General features: G+C 41.2%; 1 protein-coding gene across 3 annotated transcripts in view; it reads right to left on the reverse strand.

The window, feature by feature from the left end:
• SAXO6 (stabilizer of axonemal microtubules 6) overlaps positions 1–12150 on the reverse strand; it is a 33676-nt gene that overhangs the window by 3624 nt on the left and 17902 nt on the right. Inside the window, exons 8-13 of one of the 3 annotated variants that reach the window (XM_028110847.2) lie at positions 10663–10692; positions 10150–10325; positions 8806–9108; positions 7913–8022; positions 7714–7823; positions 470–722 (exon numbers count right to left, since the gene is read on the reverse strand). In XM_028110847.2, coding sequence (XP_027966648.1) covers positions 470–722; positions 7714–7823; positions 7913–8022; positions 8806–9108; positions 10150–10325; positions 10663–10692 — 982 coding nt within the window. The remainder of the gene's footprint in view (positions 1–469; positions 723–7713; positions 7824–7912; positions 8023–8805; positions 9109–10149; positions 10326–10662; positions 10693–12150) is intronic. The other 2 variants (XM_028110850.1, XM_028110848.2) reach the window with 2 other exon arrangements.

Raw genomic sequence — 12150 nt, forward strand, 5'->3', positions numbered from 1 at the left:
GGGGCACGTGGACGGCTCAGTCGCTTAAGCAGCTGCCTTCGGCTCAGGTCACGATCTCCAGGTGCTGGGATTGAGTCCCGCGACGGGCTCCCTGCTCAGCGGGGAGTCTGCTTCTCCCTCTCCCTCTGCTCCTCCCCACTGCTCATTCTCTCTCTCTCAAATAAATAAAATATGAAAGAAAGAAGGGAAGGAAGGAAGAGAGGAAGAGAGGGAGAGAGGGAGGGAGGGAGGGAGGGAGAGAGGAAGAAAGGAAGGAACCTCACACTTATACAAAAGTGAACTGGGGTTATATCACAGCTGAGTGTTCCAGAGAGATGAATGAGACTTTTCCCATTTAAAGAAATCTGTTACATTAACTAAAATACTAGGTAACATAATTTATTAACATAAAGTACTTACTTAAGCCTTTGTACCCACCAGTGTAACACTTTCATTTTAAAAGACAAAAAATTAAAACCAAAATAATTACCATTATGCTGAAATTCTGGATCTCTCAGAGAGCCCTGAATTCGACGAGAGGGATGCCAGTAGGATGGAGCACAGGGTGGAGAAGGAGACTGCCCAGGTGTGTTTGTTGGATATTCTGGAATTTTTGAAACTGGAAGAGTTACCTCAGCAAATTTGGGGATACTGGTTTCAGAATCTTCCCTCAAAGGCAGGGGATCAACTGTTTTTATACCAGCAGCTGGAGAAGTCAGGAGGGATATAGCGTGACTTTCTTTCTAAGTGACAAAAAAAAAAAAAAAAAATACAGATATGTGTCTGTAATATATATAAAAAATCAAACCTTTAAACACACAAAAAAATAACCATAAAAGCAGTAGGAGACATTATGGGGAAAATCTATGTAACCTCTGTGTAGGAAGATTTTATAAGCCAAACAACCAATATTGGTAAACATATTTAGCTATATAAAAATATACAAACATTAAAAAAATTTTAAATCACAAATTTGAGGAAAATATATAACTTATATATTGACAATGAATTATCATTGCTCCATAAATATTTCTTTTTGAGTTGTAAAAGATAACTAATTAAAAATGGAAAAAGGATATACATATAAGCAATTTATACAGACATAAATTACAAATAGCAGAAATATTCTACCTCCCTAGTAAACAAATAGTTTTAAGATAAAAGCATCAAGATATTAATTTTTCACTTACCAAATTAAAAGATTAAAATTTTTTTTAAAAGCTATACTATAATACCCAGTGCTGACAAGGATGTGGAAAAACTAGCACTCTCCTAGAGTACTGTTGGGAGCACAATCTTTCCAGGGAGCTGGAGAAACAGCAAAAGCCGTAAAACTTTGTGTTCTTTTATCACACAATTACACTTGGAGAGTATTTACACAAAAAGAGATAATATGAACAAAAAAGTAGCTAAAGGACAATTTCTTTACAGCATTTTTCCAAAACAAAAAAATTAAGAAATAGCAATAGGCATCTAGTTTTAAAAAAATTGCTTTCAACAATAAACAACCAGTATAACTATAGGTTGCGTATCATGTCACCTTTAAAACTTAATTGTAAGTGATATATAATGATATGTAAATATGTTCCCAATTCATTGCCAAGTGAGAAAAAATAGATTATGAAACCTTACCTCCAGCACAATAGCCAAATACACTATATACCTAAAGAACTCAAACATTCAATAGTGGCTGCCCTGAACAGTAGGGAGGACAGCATTTATTTTGTTTAGTTGGTCAGTATTTTCTATTTTCCACAATGATAATGTATCACCAGCCTAAAATCCTTGTATAATTTTACTTATTAGGAGAATTCGAACCAGTAAAATCAAACACAGTTCCAAACTTTCCTAGTTATTCCTTGTAAATGTGGCTTTTACTCATTGACTTTGGGTATATCAACACAATATTAAAAACACTGCTTTCTGACCCAGAGATAACCATTTTCTGCAATGAAAGGACTGTTTTTTGTTTTGTTTTGTTTTGTTTTAATTTATTTGGCAGAGAGAGACACAGCGAGAGAGGGAACACAAGCAGGGGGAGTGGCAGAGGGAGAAGCAGACTTCCCGCCGAGCAGGGAGCCCGATGCGGGGCTCGATCCCAGGACCCCGGGATCATGACCTGAGCTGAAGGCAGACGCTTAACGACTGAGCCACCCAGGCGCCCCAAGAACTTACTGCTTAAAAGTAGAGAAGGCCTAGGGTCTTATCCAACAAACGCTTCTTTTTAAAGCAAGATCTAAAATAAAACCACAAATCTTCCTCTTGCTTCCCTTTTTATAATTATAGGTATCACTTAGGAAAACTGTTATTTTTTCTTTTTCTACATATATACATAGAATTTGAGATCTGTCATACTGCTTTCACGATTGCTAAAAAGGTCTGAATGAAATCTCTAGAATATTTGTAACATATGGGGTTCCCAAGTTTAATTTAATGGCCTTGGTGATCTGGGTTTGAGCCTAAAGCTTTCTCATTGGCCTCACCATCCCACTCCCCATACAGCCCATTCTCCACTGAATAGCCAGAAGGATTTTATCACATAAATCAGACGTTTGCTGTGTATATTTAAACCCTCCCAGGGCTTCCCAGTGCCTCAGAATAATAGCCGCACTCCTTACCCACCCTCCCTTCTAAAGCTCATTTCCTACCCTCTCCTCGCCCCAGCCACACTGGTCTTCTCACTCTTTAAAACTCTCACTGCTGCACACTTGTACTTACTGCTCTTTCAAACTGGAGAACAGTCTCCGCTAATCTCTGCCTGGACACATCCCTCATGAGTCAGGTCTTGGCTAAAATGTCACCTCCTCAGAGGTGCCTGTCCTGACGGCCCAATGTAAAGCAACCTCACCCACACCTCGGAGGTCCTTTGGGATTTTATTTGTGCTGAAATTATCTCTTTAAAAATTTATCTATTTCTCAGAATGAAAAGGTAAGCTCCACAAGGGTAGGGATTTTGTCGTGATTACCAATGAATCCCCAAGATACTAGAACAGTGCCTGACACATAGTAAGAGCACATTACATATCGAACTGAGTGAATGAAAGTGAAATTCCTGATGTCCCCCTCCAAAGGTGGCTTCTGTCCAGAGCTCTCTTACCAGTACATGGCATTCCCCATCAATCTTGTTGGGCAAGGCAGAAACCTAGAAGTCATTCATGGTCTCTCACCGCAACACCCCCCCAATGATGCAACCCAGCACCAAGCCTTGATGTTGTCTCCCTTACCCAATCCTTCAGTTTCATCCACTTCCGTCCATGCCCACCCTTCCTAGTCGAAGCTATCAGTAAGTCCTACTTCAACCACGCCCAGGACCGTCTAAGGATAACCACAGTCTACTCTTGCCTTCCACTGTAACCAAAAAGGTTTTTAAAATATTTCAATGGCTTCCATTGCTCTCAAGAGAATGATAAAAATTTTCCATATTGCTATCTTTTCTAGACTCATCTTGACTTACTCCCTGCCACACACTATACTTGCCTTTGTTTCTTAGAACTCTACGGGGGCCCCTGGGTGGTACAGTTTGTTAAGCATCCGACTTGGTTTTGGCTCAGGTCGTGATCTCAGGGTCATGAGATCAAGCCCCGCATCAGGCTCCACCACTCAGTGAGGAGTCTGCTTAAGACCCTCTCCCTCTCCCTCTCCTCTGCCCCTCCCCACAATCGCTTGCACACTCTCTCTCTGTCTCTCTCTGAAATGAATAAAAAGAACCCTATATTCTTTCTCACCACAGAATACTGACACATGCTATGCTTCTCCTCTCCACCCTTTTTACCTCATCAACTTTTCCTCTTCCTCAGTATCTCAGTATCTTCTAAGAAGCATCCCTGACTTCCAAGAAGCTTCCAGACTTCCAACTTCTGACCACCACCTCCTACCTTTAAAACTAATCCCCAGGGGCGCCTGGGTGGCTCAGTCGTTAAGCGTCTGCCTTCGGCTCAGGTCATGATCCCAGGGTCCTGGGATCGAGCCCCACGTCGGGCTCCCTGCTCGGCGGGAAGCCTGCTTCTCCCTCTCCCACTCCCCCCTGCTTGTGTTCCCTCTCTCACTGTGTCTCTCTCTGTCAAATAAATATATAAAATCTTTAAAAAAAAATTAAAAAAAAAAACGAATCCCCATGGGTACCCTAATTTCAACAAGTCTGCCAAGATGTTCCACTGATCCTGTCACCTCTGCACTGTGCCTTACCTTCCCAAGTCCTATTTTTCTGCCCTAACTAACTCAGTCCCCAAGGCCAATCATCATAGTCACTTCCTGGCATATACCTTAGCTCCCTGACCCCCTTTCTCATTTCCTCTTCCTCCTTGACAAAACATGAACTCCAGTTAAATCCAACTCTCTACTTATCCTGCACCTCTGCAGCCAAACATTGCTGGAGAAAAACACACAACTCATCAACATCAAATTTGTGACCACTAGCCAAAAATGGGCCCTTTATGTTACCCTGCATTATCTCACATTTCCCTGCCCAATCCCTCTCCCACTCTCTTGAAAAGACTATTTCATGCCTTCTACTCTTTATTCAAACCTCCAACCTTTTCTTCCCCAGCCTCATTCTCAGCAAGGATCTTTCTTCATGTGCCACCAAGAAACAATCCAAAGAGACTTTCCCAAAGCCCCCACATCTCCCTAGTGCTCACGTATTCTGCCTCCTCTGTAACAATGAAGGAACTGTCAGAGTGCCTAAAATCAACCCTTCCACTCGCTCCTCCCCAGATCCTACGCAACATCTCGAGTGGTGCAGGGCACTCAGTGCACAGGTGCAAAGGGGCTGGCTGGGGCTGCATCAGCTTTTTCTCTCTTTAAAAGTGTTCCTGTTGGATTACGCAGCCATAAAAAATCCCGAAATCTTGCCATTTGCAACGACGTGGATAGAACTAGAGGGTATTATGCTGAGCGAAATAAGTCAACCAGAGAAAGACATGTATCATGTGATCTCACTGATATGAGGAATTCTTAATCTCAGGAAACAAACTGAGGGTTGCTGGAGTGGTGGGGGGTGGGAGGGATGGGGTGGCTGGGTGATAGACACTCTGGGGAGGGTATGTGCTATGGTGAGCGCTGTGAATTGTGCAAGACTGCTGAATCACAGACCTGTACCTCTGAAACAAATAATACCTTATATGTTAAAAAAAAAAAAAAAAAGAAGAAGATAGTAGGAAGGGAAGAATGAAGAGGGGGAAATCGGAGGGGGAGATGAACCATGAGAGACGATGGACTCTGAGAAACAAACTGAGGGTTCTAGAGGGGAGGGGGGTGATGGGTATTAAAGAGGGCACATTCTGCATAGAACCCTGGGTGTTATGCACAAACAATGAATCATGGAACACTACATTAAAAACTAATGATGTAATGTATGGTGATTAACATAACATAATAAAATAAAATTTAAAAAAAAAAGTGTTCCTGTTGGGGCGCCTGGGTGGTTCACTCAGTTAAGCATTTGCCTTGGCTCAGGTCATGATCTAAGTAAGGGTCCTGGGATCAAGCCCCCAAGTCGGCTTCTCCCTCTCTCTCTCTGCCCCTCCCCACTGCTCGCACTGTCACTCTCTCAAATAAATAATCTTAAAAAAAAAAAAAAAAACTGTTCTTGTCAACATATAAATGTGTTGTTACCTCCTTCATCTTGACCTCACTCCCAACTACCACCAGTGATTCTGCTTCCCTTCACGGAAAAGACTCTTAGAAGAATTGTCTGTGATGACTGCCTCTGATCTCCTCTCATTTCTCTTGAACTCACTTGCATTTAGGCTTTTGTCCCTCCCCACCACCAAAACTGCCCTTTGTCAAGGCCACCGATAATACCCATATTGTTAAATCCAATCACCAGTTCTTAGACCTTACTGATCCATCAGTAGCACCGACATTCCCTTTTTTTTTTTAAGATTTTATTTATTTATTTGAGAGAGAGAGACAGAGATAGTGAGAGCGAGCACAAGCAGGGAGGAGAGGGAGAAGCAGGCTCCCCTCCGAGCAGGGAGCCCGACATGGGGCTCGATCCCAGGACCCCAGGATCATGACCTGAGCCGAAGGCAGACACCCAACCAAGTCACGCAGGTGCCCAACGCTCCCTCCTCCTTGACACCTCCAAGGTACCACAGTCTCCGATTTCCCACCGCCGCTCAAGCTATTCCTCATCAGCCTCTTTGCTGGGTACACCTCAACTTCCCAGTATCAAAGAACTGGGGCTGACACCTGTCTACACGTACACTTCTCTATCTGTACCAACTCCCCTGGTGATCGCCCCCAGTCTCAAGATCTCACATACCTGTGCCACTGATACAATACACACTCAAATCTGTATCTACAGCCCAACCTCTCCTCCCACACTCCAAACTTGGAAAGGCAACTGCCTATGTCTACTAGTACGTCTAATAAGTTTCTCAAATGTAATGTGTCCAAAATAGAACTCTTAGTCTTCCCTGCAAACCTTTTCCTTACACAGTCTTCCCCATCTCAGTTAAGTGGCAACTCCATCCTTACGCACAGGCCAAAAATCTTGAGTCATACTTGATTCTTGTCTTTCTCCCATGCTATATCTTAACCATCAGCAAATCTGGTCAGCTACACCTTCAATGCATATCCAGAATCGGACTTCATCACATGACCTCCACTGCTACTGGTATGAACCGAACGACCATCACCTCTTGCCTGGAGAGTGTAATTGACTCCTATCTAGTTTCATGCCCCTGCTCGCATCCCTACTGTCCGTTCCCAACACAGCAGCCAGAGTAACCACGGGAAAACCTAAGTCAAATCGTATCACTCCTCTGCCCCTCCAAAGGCTTCCCATTTCATTCAGAATAAAATTCAAAGTCTTTGCTATGACCTATCAGGCCCTATACGGTTTAGTTCCCCGCTATGCTTCCGAACTCAGTGCCCACACTCTCCTTCTCTTGCTTTCTGGCTGGGCCCCAAGGAATCGGGTACCTGATCACCTCAGGGACTTTGCACTTGCTGTTTTACCCAGAATGCCTTCCTACATATGCACATGGGTCAATCTCTCACCCACTTCAGATTCTGCTCAAACGCCACCCTCTCAGTGAAAACTTCCCTGGCTACTTCCTATTGACCTCCCCTGCTTTATTTTTCTCCTGAGTACTTACCACTGTCTAAAATACTATGTACTGCACCTGGTTATCCTATTTATTGTCTCTCTTCTCCACTAGAATAGAAGTTCAGTAAGGGCCAGAATTTTTGCCTGCTTCTTTCACTGCTGTATCTCCAATGCTAAAACAGTGCCTGGAACATAGCTGGAATACAGCTGCCACCCAGTAGATACTCAATGAAAAGTATTGTTTTTCTTCTCTTGCCTCCTGTTGAGTCACTATTGACAAGATTTAAAAGTATATCAGCAGAGGGGCGCCTGGATGGCTCAGTCGGTTAAGCGTCTGCCTTTGGCTCAGGTCATGAGCTCCAGGTCCTAGGATCGAGCCCCACACTGGGCTCCCTGCTCAGCGGGGAGTCTGCTTGTCCCTCTCCCTCTGCCCCCCTGCTCGTGCTCTCTCTCTAATAAATAAAATCTTTTTAAAAAAAAGTGTATCAGCAGAAATAGAATGTTACTGTCAGAAAAAACAATTCAATGCCTTTGCCTTACTCAAAGCAGGTTAATAGTATCATCTTCACATACAACACACAGAATTTTCTAAGATCTGAACCTATTATTCATTTGTTACATGTGACTAAAATAATCACTTCCTAAAAAGATATTTTTTCCCCCAAAATATAAATATTTACCTTCCTAAAATCATTCTTTGCAGTTTCTAAGCCATCCTGAGAAGATATTCTTTTCCTCTGCTCTGGGACTGGAAGCCTCACTTTAGATGGAGACACTAAAACAGCACCACCTGGAAAAATGCAGAAGACAACTGGTCTCAAATTAAATTCTCATGTAGAAAAAGCGGGTAAAATAAGAACTACAGTGTCTGCCCATTACCAACAGCTGGAGTGGTGAGATCGTGATGAGTCCTTTGGATTCCACCAAGTTCTCTTAGCTTTGGAGTAGGAAGCCGGCCTCCTTTTCCAGAAGATACAGAAGAATCTGACCTACAAGTCCAAACAAGCTACTATGAAGCATTTCCTCCAGGAAATAGGATTAAAAATATTTTGTCATTATTGTGCAATAATACAATACAATAATACAAGTTATAAGATAAGGCCATTTTGTTTCTGAAAAAATAACAAATCCACATGCAGTTAAGAGTGACTGAATATTGGAAAAGAGGGAAGACCACTGCAAGTCAGCAACAATAAAGCAGAGAATTCTTCCATTACATCAGGGCCTAAGTTTCCTATTAGGCACAAAAGTCATGACAGAATGAGAAGGGATTTGGATTATGAACAAGAAGCACCATTATCAGTGGTAAAGAACTACTCCCCAAAGGAATTAACATATAAACCAACAAGAATTAGCTATTTGCAGAAACCACTTATTTTAATATTACAAAATATTGTCTTTCTTTCTTGGTAAAACATTTGATATTAAAGAATATCAGCTATTTTCCTCAAGTCATAAAGAAAGCCATTCTCCCAGACACATTTACAAATCTAGCAAATCATAACTAGCGGGACATAAACAAAAATAACCCTAACTACTTCCTCCCCCAGTAGCTCAGTGTTCAACTGTTCAACTACCAATTACTGGTGACTCACATACCTGAGTCAAATTATAAATCATATAAAAAAATGCCTGCTTTGTGACATTAAAGTAACATCTGTTCTCTATTAGTCATAAAACCAAGAGTGTAAGCCACTGTACTTGGTGACAAAACAAAAAATATTAACTGTGTGCATAATGCTTCCATATACCGACTAATTTAAAACTCTCACCCTTCTTTTATCTCGTCTGCCTTAGATTTTTCAGGTACTTCCAGCTTCCCCAGCTCTCCCGTAGGGACCTGCTTGCCCTTCTCGGTCTCCTCCTCCCCGCCCTCCTCTCGCGGCTGTTTCTGTGCGCCTTCACTGGGGTTCTCTCCATCCCACGCCAGGCGCCTTCTAACGGGTGTGGTGGGAGCCTCTGACATGCCCAACTTCTCTGTGGTATTTTTCTGCGGCTGCTCTTCCAAGACAGGCCTTTTTTCTTCCAGTGTTGTAGAAGGACATTTCTGCAAAGTCTTATGGCTTGTAGGATCTCTGCATAACAAAAAGTTTCAAACTTGACTTTGAGATTTCTAGTTTATACTAAATTTAACGAGTCTGTCATTCCCTTCCCGTGTTCACAACTAGGTTTCCCACAGATATTACCTTGCCCAGATACTGAAGAAAGAAATCTAATTAAGAGTTCATTTGACAGTATAATAAACTAAAGCTACAATTTGGATTTTCTATTAAAATACTCCAAAATAAAATATAGGTATCTCCTCTTACTCCTCCCTTCACACATGCATGCCTGTACCACTGCTGACAACACTCATGAGTGTCTCCTAGACTGGCATTTACACACATAAACCAGGACTCCACATGGTCTAACTCGTTCACTTACTTTTATGCACAAACTCAAGTATACTTGTGGATCAAGCAAATTGATTCAAACTTTACACTTTAGATAGATTAATCTTTTCCAGACATCCCTAAAGAATGGATTTTGTGATGAATTTTTAAAATCAGATGTCATAATTAGAACTTATAGTTCAATTCGGCTTATATGACTATTAACATACCATAACTAAAACTATTTTGCTACAAATCAATGTGCTATTTCTCTTATAGTTAAATAATGTTCACTTTAAAACCCAAAAGAGCAGAGATTTGTCCCACAGAATCAAGGCCTAAGTGTCTTATTAGCCACGGAAAATCTGTTAATGAATGGTAACAGGATGTACACTAGCTTATATTCTCTAAGGTGTCATTGTTGTTGCTACCTTTTCTTCTTACTTTTTAACGTTCTTTCCATCTATTGCGTAATCATTCCTAGTCTACCCTTCGGAGATATTATAAAAATTACATATATATAGTATAAAGTCCAGTCTTCCAGATTTATACTATATATTATTTACACACAGCTTTACTTTTCACAGAAAATACACTAAAAATAATGAAATGTAATAAATGGCTGGCGTATCTCCATTTGACCGGAAGACAAATTTTGAATGGTCATGTCAATTTCCTGTAAGATTCCGTGATCTACCTAAGCTACAACATACTTTTGTGCCAGCCACAAAGAACATAGCTCACCCAGCAAGATCTAGAGCTCTAATGTTACTACTAATGGTTCCTTCTGAGCTTGTGGTGGAGGAGACATCCCAACAGCAGTTGTTGTCAGACAGAATCTGATTCAGATGGTCCCGAGAAAAATGTGTTCCTTGAACTCGTTTCCTATAAAACTCAGCCTTCTCTCGGAGTTCTTTAACCTACGCGGGAGAGTTGAGACATTGTGTATTATTTTAAGTGCTCCTTTGCAAATATCACGACATAGCTTATCAAAGATGATGCACAAATACAGCCAGAGAACAAGGAGAAAGGAAGGCAAAAAGAGCCACAGACATTCGTCAGACTATGTGCATTTTTAAGCAGAAATTAAAACAGTCAAGCTAAAGCGCAATGCAGTTATTTTATTTCAGGCCAGCAGGCAGGAAGAAGAATTTGTAGCAGCTAAGAAAAATATTGACACCTGCTTCATATTTTGACTGAAATTATACAAGTACTCTATGCATTATTACAGTTTTTAAAAACTCAAAAGCAACCAACCTCCGCATACCACATGGCATTTAGAGAAGCCTAGGAGAGGAATACAGAAACACACTTAATGACAGGTTAATGCCATAGTTGAATATTAATGGGAATCAATGAAATACCTTATTATCCTTCCTTCTAAATATATAACAAAGTTGTCAATCAATATTTTTAAATTATTTTTAGTAATATTTAATTCACTGAGGAAGATATCTTAATATTACCTTGAACACCAGCCACATTCTTGCATGGCTGGAGTGCTATCAACAACAGGTAACCTAATTATTACTCCTCCTCGCCCACCTCTGGAAGAGCAGTGAGAGTAGGCCATGCCGGAAACCCCTATCCCGGCTTTATTTCCTGGCTTCCACAACAGCTCTACTACCCTACAAGCCCCCAGGGAGAGAATCATGAGGCTTCCTTCTCCAACCTCCTCAAGGTTCCGCTGGCATCAGCAAAACCTCAACTTTTAAAAAATGTACTAAATAAAAATTGTAATATATTCAGCAAAGTGACAATACAAAATAATATTCTGATGAATTATAAGGTAATCTGAATTCCCTAATATGCAAATAACATCTTTTCATATGGAAAGGAGCCTTTTATACTCTTTGAAACCCTTTCATTTCATACATCATACTGCCACCTGCTGGCTTCCCTAAATGCAATTCCACCTTGTAAAAAAATTAAGTTGCAGCTTAAAATTGTTTAAAATCATCTTTATTTCTTCTTCAAAAACTCAATTTCTCCTATCATAAAGATGGGATAATAACATTAAAAGGATATGCAGATACTGTCTGCTAAAATTGTCTTTCACTTACAGGCAAAAAAGCAAATGAAACTTGGCATTGCAAAAGCAATAGAGAAACACATCCTCAGTTCCTTAAGGAGACACTCCTGAATGCAAAAGGATGAAAGTCTTACATCTGGGGCGCCTGGGTGGATCAGCTGGTTAAGAGACTGCCTTTGGCTCAGGTCATGATCCTGGAGTCCCGAGATCGAGTCCCACGTCGGGCTCCCTGCTCAGCAGGGAGTCTGCTTCTCCCTCTGACCCTCCCCTCTCTCATGTGCTCTCTCTCCATTCTCACTCTCTCAAATAAATAAATAAAATCTTTAAAAAGAAAGTCTTACATCTGTAGGGAATTAGCCAAAGCAAAAGACAACATCTATCATGGTGGCATAAGAAACCATATAATCCTAGCAGGGTCCTACTGTTCTAATGAACCAAACCTGAAACATTCCTGAAGGATAATTCAAGATATTTTCTTCACTGCCAAGAAAAATTGAGCCATGTTCATCTAACATTTCTGTTCATTCCTAAACTTTAAATTCCTAGTAGCGGTTTTCGCATTTAACAGGTGGAACTAAGACATATAGTTTGAATCTGTTGAAATACCAACCAGGGTGTTTTGCTGTTTTTGTTTTAAGTAGGCTCCATATGCAACGTGAGACTGGAACTCAGGACTCCAAGATCAAGAGTCGCATGCTCTACCAGCAGAGCCA

The sequence above is a fragment of the Eumetopias jubatus genome, unplaced genomic scaffold (assembly GCF_037043125.1).
Source record: "Eumetopias jubatus isolate StellerSeaLion01/CBP00866 unplaced genomic scaffold, mEumJub1_p1.0 scaffold_8, whole genome shotgun sequence".
NCBI classification, from domain to species: domain Eukaryota; kingdom Metazoa; phylum Chordata; class Mammalia; order Carnivora; family Otariidae; genus Eumetopias; species Eumetopias jubatus.